Source organism: Camelina sativa, chromosome 20 (genome assembly GCF_030686135.1).
Source record: "Camelina sativa cultivar CO46 ecotype springtype chromosome 20, ASM3068613v1".
Classification (NCBI taxonomy): domain Eukaryota; kingdom Viridiplantae; phylum Streptophyta; class Magnoliopsida; order Brassicales; family Brassicaceae; genus Camelina; species Camelina sativa.
In genome coordinates this window covers 692,744-710,960 of record NC_141899.1, presented here as the reverse complement: position 1 = coordinate 710,960, position 18,217 = coordinate 692,744, and the positions used below count along the sequence as shown (strand labels likewise).

Here is an 18,217-nt window from a genome sequence, read left to right as displayed (position 1 = left end):
ACATGATGAACTGATTTTCGAAGATAACTTAATTGAGAGAAATGTCGTAGCTTAGATGGAGTATCCACTAAACATCTATATAATAATAATAGTTACGTAAAATAAAATGATTGAATTCATGTGGCCAGTGGTATTGGTCGCTATAAAGAGTGATCATGTTGCTGGAAATATATATCTGTTCGAAATTCCAATTTTATTTGCCTCAATAATAAATATTGATCTTTACTTTTTTTTTTTTTTTAAAGTTTTGTTTATAGTATTCTCCATTAGACCGAAAGAAATATATTAGACAGGGAAGAAGTGAATAAAGTGGGATCCAATTTTAGCGGGAGAAGATTAAAGATTCCGTCGGTGTTCCCAAAGACAAGACGTTAAACAATTAAATTTGTGATATAAATTTTGTAAAAATATTATCGATCAGACGTTTTTTTGTCTCTATCCAAGGAGTTCCTTTTAAATTTTCTTTTTCTATCAGGAAAATACGCTTTTAATTGGATAAATAGTGATGTTACGTTATAAATGACTGAAAAAACACATGGTTGTAATAATTTTCTATATATTTTGGTCAGTATCTATCTATTATGAGTCAATAAAGGTAAAAGTCGGAGGACAAAAGAAAAAAGTGAAATGACCAGTTACCAAAGCCACAAACTCAATATACTTTGGGTTAGTGTGTTAAAAATAGATATGTTATTTTATCGTAATAGTCTTTTACTGTATACAGTTTGGAAAAATGTCATATTTTGCGCATAGTAATATATCGTAGTAGTTTTTTTTTTCTAATCAGTTCTGATTTCCAAGGAAATAAGTATGGAAACGTGCGACCACGTGGTGAATCACGTTGTCATGGGCCCGGCCCAACATAATACCGTTAAACGGTTATACTGTGTCGTCGTCGTTATAAAGCACATACAATTTTCCTTTTTTTTTTTTTTTAAAGGAGGGATATTCCTGACCAGAATATTATTAACCGGAATGAACCGATATCAAGATTGCACCGACCGAGGTAAATTGAACCGAATCAACACATCTGATTTCACCAAATCTTCTTTTTCTTCTTGGCTCTTTGTTGCTACTTAACTGAAGTTAATATAGGTGAATGTTTAACTACTGTGTATATTTGTTAAAGTTTCTAAATATACATCTCTCCCTACTTGGCATGTACGAAGAAACTCTGTTTCTTGACCTCACATGGACACTATATAAGGCATTGGTGATGGAGAACTGACACTCTTTATATACTCTTAAACTATGAAAAGAACTGATCTCAGTTGCTGAAACACACACAGTTTAATAGTCTCTGTCTTTAACTCCTAATCTCGAAAAATTCTCTCCTTAAAAAAACAGTTTGGAGTAGTTGTTGTACAGTGAAAAGTATGGCAGATTCGGTGCAGGCAAAGATCTTAGTCATTCATTATACGTTTCACTACACTCTCCTCTCTTTCTTGTTTTTAGCTCTTAGGTTAGAGAAAGTGATCATCTAAAGAATAATCAAGTGATGAACAACCCTTCTTTATATATTGTCCATTATACTATAAAAAGATTAATACCGTTACATAATCACTCGATAAATTTGGCATATATTAATGCCTAGGGTGGAACGAAACAAGGTACGATGTACATCCCAATCTCTGCCTTTTCTTCACTCTTGAGTAACAACAACAAGAACATCTTGGTTAATTTTTAAGTGGTGTCATCAAAACCCAAGTAGTTCTTTTTAGAAACAGAGTTGATTAGCTTAACGCTGAAATCCCATAGTTTCTGTGCCAAAGTCTCGTCTCTAGCAAGTTTGCTTGGAGTCACTTCGTTGCAGTCTGCAAAGTACTTTCCTGTTACTCCCTTCACATTTGGATGCAAAGCAACATAACATGTTGTAGCTGCTCCCTGTCAACATTACATCAAAGTATCACAATGTTGTTCTCATATTCGTCTTTATTTAGTATCATAGGCATATATAGAATTTTGGATTCCTCTATTATAGTATTAGTACCTGAGGTATATTTTTCCACAAGTAGAAGCTGAAGAACTTTAAGAACCCTGTGAAAAACATAGTTTGTTTTAATATAAAGAGAATAATTTGAAGAAAAATAGAGAAAAAGGGAAATCTTACTCATTAAAAGAGCAGTGTGTTGGAAGAGATTGGTGAGAATGAGACCAGGGTGAACTGAATTTGCTGTTATGTTTACTCCCTCTTCCTATCAAACAAATGTCCCCCAAAAAGAATTTTAGTTTTTATATTATGTTATTATCTGAAGTGATCATGAATTTGTGACAGTATATATGTGTTAATGTGTGTGTGTATGTGAAGGCAACCTTAAGTTGACGGGAGAGCTCATTCGCGTGCAATATATTGGCTAGTTTTGATTGTCCATAAGCTCGTTTATCAGAGTAACTGAGAGGACATAAAAAGAAGAAGGTTATAAAGATGCAAAGTGAAAGATTAATTAATATCCAAGTTTCAAACAAGTCAACAACTATAGAATATACCTGCAAATGTCATTGATGCTGTCGAACTGGATTCCTTCTTGGTTGGTATAGATATGAGCTACTGATGATAAATTCAAAATCCTTCCTTCAACACCACTGGTTTTAGCTGTGCTCTTCATTGTGTCTAAGAGCAAGTTTGTCAACAGAAAATGACCTATATCGTATAACACCAACAATTAGTTTGTTCAATATATCAGGTTTAGTCTCTGGAACTAAGCTTTGTATTTAAATTATATAATTCTTACCAATGTGATTTGTAGCAAACTGCAACTCGATTCCATCTTCAGAGAGTTGGAATGGACAGAACATTACTCCTGCATTGTTTCTGCAAACACCATTTTTGTGCAATTAATATTAATTGAAAACTCTGTCAGTTTAATAAATATGCAGTTTTTTTTTTCTTTTTCCTTCACAGATAAACTTATAAGTGAAAACCAAAAAAAAAAAACAGAAAATATTTTTTCTTGCTATAATAAGTAGTAAATATATCTACCAATCTGGTCATACGTGCGTACTCCATCTCCTTGTTGTTGGGATTTAATAATGGTTCTGAATGGTAGGTAGGTACGGTACCACAATGAAATATTCACATTGATAACATTATAATTAGCAGTAAAATGTTTGTAACTACTAGCCTTTTTCATAGCATTAAACTTTTTTTTTGAAAAAAAAAACTTTTTTTAGAAAAAAGCTAAATAAAACAAAATTATTGGATGTCGTTATTTATTTATTTAACTAACGTAATTAATGCATGAATGTTAACGAAAACAGTGATAACATTGTTAATGCTGTTAATGTCATAAAATCTATGATCCATCCAAACGCTAAAATCGGCGGCCCAAACGCTTTAAGCTGAGTAAAAGGGAGAGAGAGAGAGTGTGTGTACATGAGGAGATTGAGAGGGAGATGGAGGGCATGAAATTCACGAACAAAGGCTTTGATGGATTTGAAGGAAGAGAGATCCAAGTGGAGAAGAGTGACACGTGCGTTTGCGTTTTGTCTGAGTATCTCCGTTTTGGCGTTTTCTGCAGCTCTCATGTTTCGTGCACCAATCACCACATGAGCACCTCTCTTCGACAGTACCCTTGCTGTCTCCAACCCTATCCCTCCCGTTCCTCCTATTGATGAGATCAAAATCAAAGTGGTTAAAATAAATTTTGCAGAATCAGTGTTAGCAATGACTATATATACAGGATTCCGTGACGTTATTGCTTAAGATTTTCGTTTGCAATCTTTTTATTTGAACAACAGACAAAAATTGCGATGGCAAAGTTTGATAAAGCTAATTATATTTCGTGTCAATGTAAGTAAATATATATGCACCTATAATATAAAAAGCAAGTATATTATAGTTTGGACAACAAACAAAAATTATAAGCTAATTAATTATGAACAAATATAATTTACATATAATATATGAGTCTTTCTGCGCTATAAACTTGCATAAAACATGCAAGTATATGTGTCAATGTATGGGAATATATATATGCACCTGTGATGATTGCGGTGAGATGAGTTGCATCAATCCCTTGAGTAACCTCTTCAGCTGTTGAAGCTGAACCAAACCCACTTGGTCCTCTTCTCCCAGTGATTAGTGAATATAATCCCATTTTCGTACTTGATTGACGTTTCTACTTTATGGTATATAGAGATTCTCCCCTCAAGAATCAATCTGGAAGAAAGAGAGAGAGAGAGAGATAGATAGCAAGACCAAAAGAAGAAGTAGAAGAGGAGAAGTTTGGGAGAATAAAATGGTACTATGAGAGAATGATATTTATAAAGTGACAAAGAGTTTTATACTACATTAATGCTTTTTTGGTACCTTGTAGTTTTATCGACATTATTATGTGAATCGATCTATGAATACTAAATACACATCACACCTTTCCACACCGATGTTGAATATTATACATTTTATTTATTGTGTATCAATCGATAGTGCATGCACTCTAAATTAAATTAAGAAGATGTTCATATATCTCTATCGCGCGAGAGAGAGGAAAACTTAACTTTGTCAATTAAGCATGTCAGTTCCTCAATAAGTTGCGGTCAACTTCTAAGCTTTAAGTCATTGTCCTCTAGCTAACCCTGCGATTGGATTCTAAATGTCCGACAGCGTACGGCAATTGTTTTCTCTCTTAATATTCAAAAAGACACTATAAGTTTTCCGAATCTATTGTTTATACAATAATGTGTACGTAATACTATTTTCTATCAGACAACACCACGTATTTTATTAGCTTAAGGTCTAGTGGCATTAGTGTGATCCTCTCCTTTTTCTAGGGGTTTTAATGTCCCCTCGTTTCTATAGTTACAACAAAATAATTTGAATTATCGTTTAAAAAAAAACTTAACATTACCTAGGTAAAACGTAACATGTTGGGATTGATGATGAATCCCCATAAAAAGTTAGAGGGTATTAAGGTGACTTAATAGTTAAATGTTGAAAGAAAATAGGGTTGATCAGAATATTAATGAAGGGTTGGTGAGAAGCCGTTGGTTACTTGACAACTTTCTTTCTTCTCTTCACATGTTTCCCATTGAGTGTTTTACCACTTACCCAAACCCCTCCTAATTTTTGGCGATATACTTTTTTTTAATATATATACAGAAATAAGACCGTTTACAGAATTTACTTTACTTGAGAATATACAAAGTGAGTAATTTAGAAAGTTTTTGACTGGCAATTAAAAAGATCTTTATTTAGACAAATTGAATATACAGAATCAATACAATAAAAACACAATGTATGTGTTGCTTTCCTTGCTTGACACATCAGCTTCTGTATTGAAGCAGGTGTTGACACCTCAGTAAAAATCAACAACCTATCAAATTATAACAATTAATACACATCAGCTCAATTTTGATTATCTGTCATGTTCAAATTATCTAACCTTCCCATTCTCCTTCTCCTTCACCATGTCTCGAGGACTCAGCCATCACTTAAAAAAAAAAAAACATAAACGGGGAAGAGAGTATTATCAGCAAATCTTCACTCTGCTGTCGGTGAGGTAGCGGTCGTTCAATATATAGTCCGCTCTAATCCGTTGGCTTTTAATTCTAGAGAGGAAACTCACGGTTTGAGGGTCGCCATCCGATCATTTTTGCGAAGAGCAAAGTAGGAGCCATTTGGAAAGTAAGGTGATTGGTTTCCTCTTTCCCTTTCCCTCTGTTTTTCTTTTTATTGTCCACGTTTGTCGATAAACCAGGGACAGTTAACTAATTTATTATGTTACAAGCATCAGATTTTGTACCCACCCCCTCTAAAATTAGTTTAGGTATGAAGTTATCTCTGTTTTTTTGTCTAATAAAACGAAAAAACTGTTGGCACAGAATGTATGAGGAAGCTAGCGAAGTAGCGAATGATGCAGTCGGGAGCATGAGAACGGTTGCTTCATTTTGTGCAGAGTAGAAAATTTTGAAAATGTATAAGAAGAAATGTGAAGGTCCTACGAGAAACAGGAATATGTCAAGGCATAGTCAGTGGTATCGTTTTTAGAGTTTCTTTCCTTTTCCTCTTCTCTTCTTATGCTACCAGTTTCTATGCCGATGCAAGGCTTGTCAAAGACGGCAAAACAACCTTTGATTCAGTTTTCAGGGTAAAAAGCAACAAATGTGTTTCAGAAACTCATGATTCATGTTTTTCTGTGCCCCTTTCTAAAGACTGTTATGTTTCAAGACATGTTTCTTTGCTTTGAGAATGGTAGCAATCTCTCAGTCAAGTTCATTGTCTCCTGATTCCAGCAAAGCTAGCAATGCGGCTGCATCGATCTTTACAATTATAATCAAAGATTGATCCAAGTGATGAGTCTGGAAGAGTTCTTGATAATGTTAAAGGAGATATCGAACTTCATCATATCAGTTTCAAATATCATTCAAGAACAGATGTTCAGATCTTCCAAGATCTTTATCTATCTATTTGTGGTGTTGGAAAGGTTATATATATAGAAGAACTGAAACCGATTGTCAAATAAAATAAAAGTATAACATATGAGTTAGTTTGATATAAATCCAGCTCACTTCGGTTCAATTAAATTCTAAATTCTCTTCTTTTGTTTTTGGTTCTCTGTTTCAGACAATAGCTTTGATTGGAGAGAGCGGAAGCGGGGAATCACAGTGACTATGTTGTTGCAGAGGTTTTACGAGCTTGATTATGGTCAGATCACTTTTGATGGAGTTAAGATCAAGACATTTCAAGTGATATGGTTTAGAAAACAAAACGGATTGGTGAGTTGAGAATCTGTTTTGTTCAATGAAACGATCAGAGCAAACATTACATATGGTAAAGGAGGAGATGCTACTGAAATCAAATCGTATTTGCAGCTGACCTATCTTACGCTCATGGCTTCATCGTGGCCTACAATAGGTAACTTAAACCGGAATAATCGAACCAAAAACAAACAGATTGTCTAGCTCTAATTCCTAAGTCCATGGTTTCAGATTAGACTGAAAGATTTACTTACCATTGCAGGTCTATGATACAATGGTTGGTGAAAGAGGAATTCAATTATAAGGTGGACAAAAAGCATAGAGTAGCCATAGCTAGAGCAAACGATAAAGACCCTAAAGTGCTGCTACTTGATGAAGCCATGAGTGCTCTAGACGCTGAGTCAGAGCGTGTGGTACAAGATGCATTGGACCGGGTTATGGTTAATCGAACCGTTGTACGTGGTGGTGGTTCATCGGTTATCGACTATCAAGAATACTTATGTAATTGCAGTGGTTAAAGAATGGAGTCATAGTGGAGAGAGGAAGAAAGCATGATACTTTAATTAATATCAAAGATGGTGTTTATGCTTTTTTACTCTGCTTTTAAATATTCAATCAACAAATAATAACGAAAAAACAAAAAAAAAATACTATAGAACACAATAAAATATTTTATTAATTATGATTTTGATTTCCAAACAACATAAAAATTATCTATTTCAAAAAGTACAAAACAAAAAAAATTATAAAATAGAAAATTTAAGAACAACCGCCCGGCGTAGCGCGGGTACTAACTAGTGTATTTATAAATTCTCATAGCCCGTGCTCATAGGATATAGGTGTTCCGTTCACATCCCGTTTCCAAGTTCAGAGAATCCAACTACGATATCTTGATTATTAATTTTTTGCCTTGAAAAATTGATTGCTGAGAGGCCTGATAATGACTAGTTAGGTGGTAGATTTACACAAAGGTACACACACCACTATCGAGATTAATGCAATATTTTAATGTCAATAATTATTACTTTATCTATCTAATTGACTAATTCTATATTTTGAAAGTGATTTAACTATCAAAAAATGTAAAACAGATGGCTGAACAACTTGTAATGGTCGTTGAGGATACCTTTTTATTTTCAAAGTTGAAGTTAATTTAGCAATTAATATAACGAGTATGATATATATATATATATATATTTGTCAAACACGAGTATGATACGATAATTAAAAAAACAGGATTCAACTTGCTGACAACAAATTAATACTGAATGAAACAGGTTCATCACACACACTTGCCAATTGCCATGCAAATTGTAGTCTCCACGAACCGGTTAACAACATATTAACAAATTTACAATAGTAGCAACCAGAGCCGTGTATAAAAAAGAAACTTTGGCTTACTGCATCAAATTTTTGAGAAACACGTAAGAGGCATATTTCTACAAAATACATTTAATTAAGTATGTTCAATTGGCTAGACCATTCACGTTTTAAATGTTAAAGGAAGAAGGAAACAAATACAACAAAGTCGTATACAATTAGGTTAAAGCATTCTTTACTCTATTTAATATGTTATCTATTGAAAGGAAATTATTTAGGGATATAGATTTTTAAGATTTGGTTAATCATTTGGTGGAAAAGAAAGGGAAAAGAATTACTATTTATAATTATTTTTGTCATATAATGTTTTTTTAGAAAATTTTTAACATTTATTATTATAAATACTATTCTGTTGAACATATTAGGTCAGATTTAGTTATCGCCTTTGACCACCGTTAATCTTGGTAAAGCTCTGGTAGCAACCATATATTTATAGCTGCTTTGGTAAAAAAAAAAAAAAAAAAAAAAAAAGAAAAAAAAAAAACAGAGGTGAGGGCATTATATGGCTAGATCTATATAGCACTACCTATTAAGATAGTCGAATCATTATGATTTATGAATTGAATAATGGTGAAGGCATTAACTTACTACAGATCTATCTACCTATTTGATATTTTCAGCGGCGAGGGCCGAGGGGCACATGACAAACGGCTCTCCACTGCATGGGGAAGTGATGTAAACCATGTGAGATCACTAACGATATTTGGCATTTCTTTTAATCTGTATATTGATAACACTAATAATAATATTACTGTATCATGTAAACGGTTATTAGTTAGCGAGATGTTGATGTCATGTAGTATCATCACTGAGTTCGAATCCGTTTATTTGTGATAAATTAAAAATTCATCTATGATCTAATGATTACAAATTTTGTAATTTTTATAGTAGACTCCTACATAAAGTCTGACGCAAAGATCTGTTTGCCATATTTGCTCTGACTGGTAACATGGTTTTCTGAAGTTGAGTTGCTGAGAATATTATAATCCGATGTATTTTGCATTAAAAATTATGTGGTAAAAATAGCGGTTTGATGTAATAAATTGCTGTAAGAATATGATTTATCAATCTTACCAAAATTACTGACTGGTGACACTTTTGTGGTAGATGTTGCAGTATATATTATTTAATTAATTTTAATTGTAAATGATTAATAATTATAATTATTAAAAAGTATTAGTGAATAAATTTAATAAAAGAAAAGAAAATAAAATGTATTAGTAAAAAAAATATTAATAAAATAAATTAAAATAATTTAATAATAAAATATATTAATAAACATAACTACATGTATTTCATAATATTTACAATCTTATGATATTTAGATCTATGCCTAATTTGATTCAAATGGAAAAAAAATTGGCAAAATATTAAAAATTCAAAATAACTAAAGAAAGAAGTTATTAAATAAAATAAAAAGGTAAAATATATTTTTATTGATATATGAATTAAGCAAAAAATAATATTTTGTTTTATATAACTGTATTTTCGTTTTATTTAATTAAAAAATTAGCTAATTCAACTTACCACATCCTAACTCATGAAAAATTCCATGATGTTGAATAATCTTTTGAGTTAACAATTTTACAAAGGATATACCTCAAATTTGTACATCAACCATAACACATGATTATTCAAACTCAACTTCAAAAAGTTTAGTTTTATTCTTGATTGGTAACATTTTTGAATAAATTTTGAGTTAAGTCCATAACTCAACTTAACTCAATGTTAAGTCATGTTACCAATCAAAGCCATTGAGTTGACAGAAAAAAAAAACATAAAATTGACTAACAATTATAAATACGCGCCAATGCACGTACAGATACAGACACTCACATACTTACTACATCTACATCTAGTGCCCATACGGATACAGGCAACGCTTGTGCTTTCACATGTACTTTGTCCACCACATATTTTTAATTTTTTTTTGAGTAAGTCGATAATAAGGATGGGCCACTGGATATTTATGATTCCAATAAAAGGCCCATTTGAGTTGTATGAATAGTCTTTTTTTTTGCGAACAGTGAGCATAGCATTTGTCGTTATTCTCCCCAAGATATGTAACGGTACTAGGCTACTAACCCATACTGATACAGTAGAGTATACGGTGGGGAAGTAAATGATTTCACACAGCAAGTTAAAGATCAAGAAGCCATCACATATTATACGTTAAGATACCGTTTATTACTAACGAAGTAAAATATACGCTGTGTGAAACACACAACAAGCCAAAGTGTTTCATCATGAGATCAGAGCAAAATTACGTTTGTGGTCCTTTATTTTGCGAATTTCGCCTATACGAAGATCACACATAGATCCTGCAGGACACATTAAATCAACGTTGCTAGAATCACACATAAGACATAACTCATAAGTTGCTGCTGACCCAAAACAATAAGTCAAGATAATGTTATTGGTTTGTGGTCCTATCTCGATTTAATTCCAATCAAATTCTAAGCTTAAATTTATTTATTTTTCCCCATAAAACAGACTACTTTAATGGCAACACTCAAGACAAGGTCTCTATATCTATCGGTTGATGTAGTGTTACCATTAGAGAGAAAGCATGACTTGTATAAAACAACAAAAGACAATATGAGTTGGTCAACCAACAGCAGTTGGGATATAATATTGATGGACTTTTAATTCGGCCCATATATGAGGCCGTAGATCATATATGATTACGACTGGCCCATTAAGAATTCAAGGATCTATTTTGTAAGAAAAGGATTTTAGCGAAACAAAACAACATTTACTAAAATTTCGAGGACTGTATTGCAAATTTACGTAGTAGATATTATAACAACTTCTCCTCTCTCTCTCTGAGGATTGTTTCATCTTTCATCTATCTCACACTGCAGCAAAACCCTAGCTGCTAATCTCTAAATCGGAACCAGAAGAAAAAAGATCCGGCGAAGATGTCAGGTGGATTAGATATGTCACTCGACGACATCATCAAATCTAATCGAAAACCTACTGGATCTCGTGGCCGAGGAAACGTTGGTGGTAATAGTAGCGGTGCTCGCGGAGGATTCAACAACAGCTCCGGTTCCAATTCCGGTCCGTCTCGTCGGTTTGCTAACCGCGTAGGAAACAGAACGGCGCCGTATTCAAGGGTCAGCCATTGATTTTTATATCTCCCTTCCTTCCAGAATCAGAGAATTCAAATTAGGGTTCTTTTTTCAAAAAATTCAAAAAAAGTTGAGATCTGTTTTCGTTTCTTCTTTTGACGAACAAAACAGCCGACGATACAACAACAAGCTCAAGACGCCATGTGGCAAAACGATGTTTTCGCTACGGATGCGAGTGTGGCGGCGGCTTTTGGGCATCAAGCTGCTCCTATCGTTGGTGGCTCCTCAATCGAGACTGGAACTAAGCTCTATATTTCCAACTTAGACTATGGTGTCTCCAATGAGGATATCAAGGTCTGTCTTAAACAACAGATTACAACAGATTCAGCCTTAAACAACTTAGCCTTTAGTGTTTGTTACTTGAGCCCTTTACTAATTTGGACTTGTGTTTGTTTGTAGGAGCTTTTCTCAGAGGTTGGTGACCTTAAGAGGTATGGGATTCACTATGATAGGAGTGGAAGATCGAAGGTACTTTGATGAATTAGCTTTCTTTCTGCTTTTAGGGGTTTAGGATCAATTGGCTTTGTCCTGATCAATTGTAAAAAATCTGTGCTTTCTTTCAGGGTACTGCTGAAGTTGTTTTCTCTAGACGTGGTGATGCCTTGGCAGCTGTCAAGCGTTACAACAATGTTCAATTGGATGGAAAACTGATGAAGATTGAGATTGTTGGAACTAATCTTTCAGCTCCCACTCTTCCTCCAATGCTTGCTCCAGCTCAGATTCCTTTTCCTTCAAACGGAATTCTTGGGAACTTTAATAGCAATTTCAATGGGAACTTCAATGGAAACTTCAGGTTTGTGCTGTTTCCTGTTTAGTAATTGCTTGGTTTAATATGATGTCTTATATGGAAACTTCCTGGTATCATTTGCTAGAGAGTCTCTTATATTTATACCTTCAATTTGGTTAGATTGGAGTCAGCTAAGTGTATTCTGTCTGATACGTTGATTACATGAACCTTTTCTCCTATTTATTATTTTGGATATGAATGAAACAGAGGAAGAGGAAGAGGGGGTTTTGTGGGACGGCCTCGTGGTGGTTTTGGCGGAGGTAATTTCCGAGGTGGTAGGGGAGCTAGAGGACGTGGTGGTCGTGGCAATGGAAGAGTACGTGATGAAAATGTATCTGCAGAGGATCTTGATGCTGAGTTGGACAAGTACCACAAAGAGGCAATGGAAACAAGTTAAAAGAAGGGGAGACAAAAAGTCTATTGCATGTCTACATGTATTCCTTCCGTTAGTGCACGATATGCTTTTGTATTAGTATGATCTTTAGATTGATGTCAATGGGGTCTGACACCATTGATTAGCTATTTTTTCTTCTTCTTTTCTATTTGTGAGCTTTTTTAGCTTTTGAAGTTGAGGTAAGAGAAACAGCATTGTGTGTACCGTGGAACTCAAACTCTTCTAAAGTGTTTATTCAAAACACATATCCATCTACTGGTCTCTTGCTAGTGTTTAAGCAGATGATGAAGCTGAGAAAGTTGTGGTGGCAGAGCACCGTAATTTCAAATAATTATCTACCGTTTTCTTTGGAGGTAATGTTTCTGTTTATATCAATGGTGTTAGTTTTTCAGTCAGTCGTATTTAAGTGCATATGAATGAAATTGAAATTGCGTTAGACAGAAACGGTGCCATATTCTTCTTCTTTCCCTTCGACTTGTACATTTGGCGCATTTAACAGTTCTTTGTTCGGCTTAGCTACGGAATTCAAATGGATTTGGTGCAGAAAAGTGGATTTGTTGTTGGTATATATATATTTTTTTGGCGCAATTTAAGAGATTTTTGTTGGAACAATAAAAAATGTAGTGTGGAGTGGTGTGAAAATGAAGATGAATCTCATCATCTCTCTCTTCAGCAAAATTTTATTCAGATTCTGCTGTAATCATATCAAGGCATTTGAATTAAGTTGTAGTTTTTCAGATTTTGTAATCATATCAAAGCAAATAGATCTACTAAAATTTTACTTTTATCAATCTAAGATATTAGTGGAACGCGATAACAAAAAACATAAATATATATTACAAAGCTACAAATCCTGAGAGAGCCTCTACGACCATCCAAAATAAAACATAAATATATACAAATCCTGGGAAAGTTTTTACGACCAACCAAAATAATTACAAAATCTTAATTACCGAAGTTTGAGATAGTGTATTTGATTTTCAACTTCTTGGCTTTCGACGATAAGATACTTTTCCTATAAAATAGAAATACAAAAAAATTGTATTATGGTGAAGCCCCACCCCAGTTCATCAAAAACAGCTTTAAAGAACGAACCTTTTGATAGAGTTGGGTTACTTTCATGACCACCCTTTACTTCTATAAGTCTCCGATCCTGCAAAACCAGACAATGCTAAGGCTCTGTTTCCATGGTTAATGACTTAATGTAGTGTTCAAGAATCAAATCACAAACCATATCATAAACAGGAATTTGGTTGCGCCAATATTCTAGTGATGACACAAGCACCCTTCCTGCAAAAATATTAAACAAAAACGTTTTCAACTAAAGGCTTTCGACATATCCCTTTGGAAGTGAAGAAGTTCTACTCTCTATTAACCTGATCTTGACCGTTTCTGTCCCACTGAGTCAGTAGACACGGCATTGGTCTTCTGCTTCTTCACTTTGTTTTCCGGTGTTACCTTTGAATTACATAACAAAAAGAGCATCAACTACCATCAACCAACAACATGAATATCATGGAATTATTGGTTACATATTTGAATATCATTATATTTCATATTTGAATTGATGATTCCCAGAATGTGAAATGTGACAAGAGAGGAAATAGTTACCTCGACATCAAAGTCAATCTTCCTCTTTGTGTTTCCCCATGACAAGTTTTCTTCACTTTCACATGACAAGTTTTCCTCAGCTGCTTGCAAGTCTCTTTTAGGCGTCTTTTCACTTTTCTTTGACCTTTTTTTCTTTCCATGCTTGCTATTCAAGTCTTTTGAAAGCAGAGATGTCTTTGTTTCCTTCTCTCTACCTTTTCGCTGTTCTGAAGTCCGTGATTCTTTAGTAGCATTCTTACTTGTTAGTTTTCCAACGCCATCTGTACCAGAATGCATTCTACCACATCCATCTATCACTTCATCATCATCATTGATACCCACACATTCATCTCTTTCTACGTCATCGCTCTTGGCATTATTCACATCTTCCTTACCACGATCTTTATCATTAGTAGTCGGCTTCTGGGGTTTCCTTTTGTTCGCTGCACTTTTGACTTTGGTCTCAGAACGATGACTAGGTTCCACTACATTGCCGGCTTTTTTGAGGGTCTTGCGACTTTTCTTCGACATTCCTTTCCTTCCAGGTTTGCTACTCTTATCTAAGTCTTTAAACAGAGAATGTGGAGATGCCGCTGTTACCTTAAGTTCACCTTTTTGCTCTTCTGAAGTCAGTGATTCTCCAGTAGCACTTGCACTTGTTACTTTATCCACATTATTATCTGCATCGATACGCGTTCTACCACATCCATCCGCTGGCAATAACACTCCATTATTGATAGCCTCAAATTCATCTTGATCGACACTATCGCTCTTAGCCTTATCCAAACCTTCACTACCACGATCTCCATCATTCGTGCTGTCATCGAGTTTCTTTACCCCGTCTTCATGATTGATAACCTCGCATTCATCTATAAGTAGCTGTTCTGAAGTCAGTGATTCTGCAGTAGTAATCGTACTTGTTACTTTATCAACATTATCTGCACCAGTATGGTTTCTACCAGATCCATCAGCTGGCGATACCACTCCATTATCGATACCCTCACAATTATCATTTTCTACATCGCCGCTCTTAGCTTCATCAAAACCTTCACTACCAAGATCTCCATCATTAGTAGTATTGTGGACTTCACTCGATTCAAGTATCCTTTGGTCCTCTACACTTTTTCCACCAAATCTTGTTCGCAGATGAAGAGACTTTCTCCTTGCAGTAATTTTATATCTTGGTCTAGAACCATCTTCAGTATTAGTAGTAATCTCTGTTGCAATCGTGTCAGTCACGTTGCTTTCATCTCTTCCCTCTGCTAGACTATCCTCCTCTAGATTCTCTTTATAGTTCTTACATGGCGATAAAATGGGATAGTAAGCTGCAAAACAAATCACAATACATCAAACACGGATGCATCAGGAGAAAATAAAAACACACACATAAAGATATGTTCTTTCAACTCCTAACCTTTAGAGACTGTTGAAGAGACGGTATCGGTATCATCAGTGCCTAAGGAGACTTCTCCACCATAGCAATTGTTACAAATTCGTTCCCAACAAGGAGGAAACCCGAAGATGAATTCATGGGAAATCTAATCCCAAGAACAGACCACAGAACAAATCAAAGTCAGTCAAAAACATATATGTGTTCTACTAAATTCTCTTAATAGCTCAAAGTTACACAACAAGTAAAAAAGCAAAACCATTAGATTACCTCAGGGGTAAAACCATTTTTAACAAGGCGTTCCTTGTTAATAAAACCTCGGAGAGTGATATAGATTCCATCAGATGCTAAGAGCGTGAAAACATCTAAAGCTTTGATGATTGGAGACGATGTAAACACACGCACTGCTCGTTTCCTATTTTCAGGCAAAAATCGAAATTTCAGTAGACAAAATCGAAATTTCAGTAATACAATGAAACCCAGAAAAAGGTTGGGATGTGTCTTACTCGACGGGATCTTCGATTCCGGCAACACCAAATCGTTTGCCTTGGGATTCCTTTGGGCATTTAACTAACCACCAATCTCTCAGTACAACCTATTTTTACATAAACCCCAGATTACACTGATTGAATCTCAAACACACAAGAAGAGGAGATGAAGTAAAAAAAAGCTGACTCACCGTTTTCTGGGAATACGACTTCGAACCATCGTCGTCGAAATTTGGTTCACGATGCTCAGCCATGGAGCCTGATACTTTCTCAGTCACTTAGCCCCTATGAGGAAGATTCGGATTTCGAGATTAGATTTTTTAGGGTTTTCACTATTTAGAACAATGGGGCTGAAAAATTGCTTTGGCGGGAAAAATTATTATTATCCGGTTTAGATACCCGGTTAGGTTTCATGTTTGTATTTTGGTTATTGTTTTCTGGTTTTTAGATTCTCCGGTTTAGTTTTAAGAAATTTGTACTACACTACTCTCTTATGAAGGAAAACAATATGTCAAACTCAAAGTTTGGTCAACACACAAAAGTAGAAACACTAGGCAATGTAAACATAAAATTATAGATATAGATATAGATTCTCCAACGTACTCTCTCACAAACAGTTTCAGAAGAAACAAATATACTCAAAAAGACTTGGAAAACTTCTGAACCGGATAGAGAAGATTCATGAGTCGTCCCTGACCCTGTTATAGTTATGCTGATATATGTAGTAAGCAGTCATTTTGGTTTCAGTAAACGTCTGGAGGCAAATTCCCTGAGAAAGAACTTTGTTGTTGTTGTTGTTGTTGTGACCTTTGAAGATGGAGTTTCAAGGCGTAGTTGCTTAGCTGATCATTGATTTTCACGTACGAAAACATAGGAAAAAATCAGTTTAACCCTTCATTGATTGATTGATCGACAAGATTGATGGTTCGAGAATTTCTAGTAAGCAAAGTAATTTACCTCTAGTTTATGAAGCTGTTCTTGGTATTGCCCAACCACGCCTTTCAAACGATGTACTTCTTTGGCCTTCTCTTCGTTTTCAGAGCTACGCTGGTGTTGACTCGCAATTGCACGTTTCAAGATTTGGTTATCATTAATCAAACTCTGTAGAGTCTCCTTTAATGACGCATACTCAAGCTGCATCAAGAATGAGAGCTCTAATTCTGTTATCATCTAAGCCCAAGAAAAAACCTGAGCATTATCAAACGTCATAATATAAGTTTTATACCTTCTTTGAGGCATTGGTGTTATGCTTAATGATTCTCTCTACAGCTTCTAAGATCACCACAACACGTTGCCTCATATCATCAATGTTTTTCGCCTTTGACATCTCGGATACAAGTCTATCGACCCATTTAGCTCCGTCAACCATATCCACATCCCTCCAACTTCCCACAGAACCATCAAAGGAGCTACTAGCTTCTGTTCTATCCAAATCGCCGTTGAAGGAAATTGAACTTAAACTCTCTTTTGCCTCTTCAAACACATTGTTCTTGTTGCTCAGAACCTCTCTCACAAACTAATTCAAAATCCCACCAGATAAACAAAGACTACATAAGCAACAAACTCCAATAACATTTTTCTCACATTCCATATAGCACACAGTAACATTGACTAATGTTGCATCAAGTGCCTCTAGACAATCCATTAGCTTTGATAGTCGAAGGCAAACCAATCAATGCCTCAAATGGATACACAAAACTGTCACTTAGTTCATTTCATGAAAGGAACACTTGTTTTAACACTGTACACACCAATCAACACAATAAAATACACCTTTTTCTTGGAAGATGATGTATGTAAAGATGAACTTTAAGTAAACGAAAAGAGCTATTTATTCATCGGTAAAAATGGAAACTTTATCACGCTTATAATAAAACGAACCTCAGGATCCATGGCAGGGAACATATGGATCAAAGAAGCAACGGGGTCATCGGATCCAGACCCGGTTTCAGAAGGACGAATCGGCGATCCAAAGCTTGACCATTTGGATCTCTTATTGGTCGGGGAAGATGAAGAGCCGAAGTAATCATCATACCCGACCCGTTTACCGCAAACACCTGTAGACATTTTGTAACGCAGAGCTAAAAACCTAAAACCCCCTCAAAGGATTTGACTTTTTTTTTGACAAAAGATGAAAAACCCCTGAATCTGAAGTTCGATCTGGGATGATTGTTAATAAAAGAATTTGTTCAAATCGATTAGGGAACTTGTGTGATTATGCAAGGGAGAGGATTTGCTAAAGCTTTTAATTTGGGGGGGGGGGGATATGAAACTGTTTCCCAGCCATTGCTCAAGTATTAATTATTACTACACAGTGAAGAAGGAAGTAGAAGACGAAACAATTGTGGGGGAATAAAT

General features: G+C 35.0%; 4 protein-coding genes and 1 pseudogene across 6 annotated transcripts; 2 read left to right on the top strand and 3 right to left on the bottom strand.

The window, feature by feature from the left end:
* Window positions 1-1,496: 1,496 nt before the first annotated feature.
* LOC104768423 (short-chain dehydrogenase TIC 32 B, chloroplastic) lies at window positions 1,497-4,363 on the bottom strand. Of its 2 annotated transcripts, none has more exons than XM_010492414.2 (8): window positions 3,980-4,363; window positions 3,374-3,605; window positions 2,733-2,812; window positions 2,488-2,641; window positions 2,314-2,392; window positions 2,111-2,195; window positions 1,991-2,037; window positions 1,497-1,884 (listed from the first exon to the last, which is right to left on the bottom strand). In XM_010492414.2, the coding sequence occupies exons 1-8, from the start codon at window positions 4,095-4,097 to the stop codon at window positions 1,684-1,686; spliced, it is 996 nt and encodes a 331-aa protein (XP_010490716.2). In that variant the 5' UTR covers window positions 4,098-4,363; the 3' UTR covers window positions 1,497-1,683. The 2 variants fall into 2 exon arrangements, with proteins under 2 accessions (XP_010490716.2, XP_087362466.1); XM_087506340.1 differs by having other exon boundaries at window positions 2,488-2,611; window positions 3,980-4,329.
* Window positions 4,364-6,163: 1,800 nt separating this feature from the next.
* LOC147918370 (ABC transporter B family member 21 pseudogene) lies at window positions 6,164-7,214 on the top strand (annotated as a pseudogene). The gene is made up of 3 exons (XR_015593335.1): window positions 6,164-6,422; window positions 6,563-6,853; window positions 6,959-7,214. The product of XR_015593335.1 is annotated as an ABC transporter B family member 21 pseudogene (transcript).
* A 3,599-nt stretch (window positions 7,215-10,813) lies between these two features.
* LOC104768422 (THO complex subunit 4B) lies at window positions 10,814-12,646 on the top strand. Its single transcript, XM_010492412.2, has 5 exons — window positions 10,814-11,195; window positions 11,322-11,504; window positions 11,610-11,678; window positions 11,774-12,003; window positions 12,205-12,646. Exons 1-5 carry the CDS (start codon window positions 10,998-11,000, stop codon window positions 12,392-12,394), a joined length of 870 nt encoding a protein of 289 aa, XP_010490714.2. The 5' UTR covers window positions 10,814-10,997; the 3' UTR covers window positions 12,395-12,646.
* A 513-nt stretch (window positions 12,647-13,159) lies between these two features.
* On the bottom strand, window positions 13,160-16,211 carry LOC104768421 (kinetochore-associated protein KNL-2 homolog). The gene is made up of 9 exons (XM_010492411.3): window positions 16,051-16,211; window positions 15,878-15,966; window positions 15,642-15,786; window positions 15,396-15,519; window positions 14,003-15,306; window positions 13,768-13,849; window positions 13,623-13,681; window positions 13,487-13,544; window positions 13,160-13,406 (listed from the first exon to the last, which is right to left on the bottom strand). The coding sequence occupies exons 1-9, from the start codon at window positions 16,111-16,113 to the stop codon at window positions 13,372-13,374; spliced, it is 1,959 nt and encodes a 652-aa protein (XP_010490713.2). The 5' UTR covers window positions 16,114-16,211; the 3' UTR covers window positions 13,160-13,371.
* Window positions 16,212-16,417: 206 nt separating this feature from the next.
* Window positions 16,418-18,170, bottom strand: LOC104768420 (uncharacterized). The gene is made up of 4 exons (XM_010492410.3): window positions 17,741-18,170; window positions 17,085-17,375; window positions 16,817-16,993; window positions 16,418-16,701 (listed from the first exon to the last, which is right to left on the bottom strand). The coding sequence occupies exons 1-4, from the start codon at window positions 17,924-17,926 to the stop codon at window positions 16,603-16,605; spliced, it is 753 nt and encodes a 250-aa protein (XP_010490712.1). The 5' UTR covers window positions 17,927-18,170; the 3' UTR covers window positions 16,418-16,602.
* Window positions 18,171-18,217: the final 47 nt, after the last annotated feature.

Coding starts and splice junctions, on each gene's coding strand:
- LOC104768423 (XM_010492414.2), bottom strand. CDS start 4,097: ATGGGATTATATTCACTAATCACTGGGAGAAGAGGACCAAGTGGGTTT. Junction 2,642..2,732: donor GTTTGCTACAAATCACATTG/GTAAGAATTATA, acceptor TATACGATATAG/GTCATTTTCTGTTGACAAAC. Junction 2,038..2,110: donor ACACACTGCTCTTTTAATGA/GTAAGATTTCCC, acceptor TGTTTTTCACAG/GGTTCTTAAAGTTCTTCAGC.
- LOC104768422 (XM_010492412.2), top strand. CDS start 10,998: ATGTCAGGTGGATTAGATATGTCACTCGACGACATCATCAAATCTAAT. Junction 11,196..11,321: donor GAACGGCGCCGTATTCAAGG/GTCAGCCATTGA, acceptor CGAACAAAACAG/CCGACGATACAACAACAAGC. Junction 11,679..11,773: donor ATAGGAGTGGAAGATCGAAG/GTACTTTGATGA, acceptor GCTTTCTTTCAG/GGTACTGCTGAAGTTGTTTT.
- LOC104768421 (XM_010492411.3), bottom strand. CDS start 16,113: ATGGCTGAGCATCGTGAACCAAATTTCGACGACGATGGTTCGAAGTCG. Junction 15,967..16,050: donor AGTCGTATTCCCAGAAAACG/GTGAGTCAGCTT, acceptor ATGTAAAAATAG/GTTGTACTGAGAGATTGGTG. Junction 13,682..13,767: donor ACAGAAACGGTCAAGATCAG/GTTAATAGAGAG, acceptor ATATTTTTGCAG/GAAGGGTGCTTGTGTCATCA.
- LOC104768420 (XM_010492410.3), bottom strand. CDS start 17,926: ATGTCTACAGGTGTTTGCGGTAAACGGGTCGGGTATGATGATTACTTC. Junction 16,994..17,084: donor ACACCAATGCCTCAAAGAAG/GTATAAAACTTA, acceptor TTCTTGATGCAG/CTTGAGTATGCGTCATTAAA. Junction 16,702..16,816: donor AACAGCTTCATAAACTAGAG/GTAAATTACTTT, acceptor ATCAATGATCAG/CTAAGCAACTACGCCTTGAA.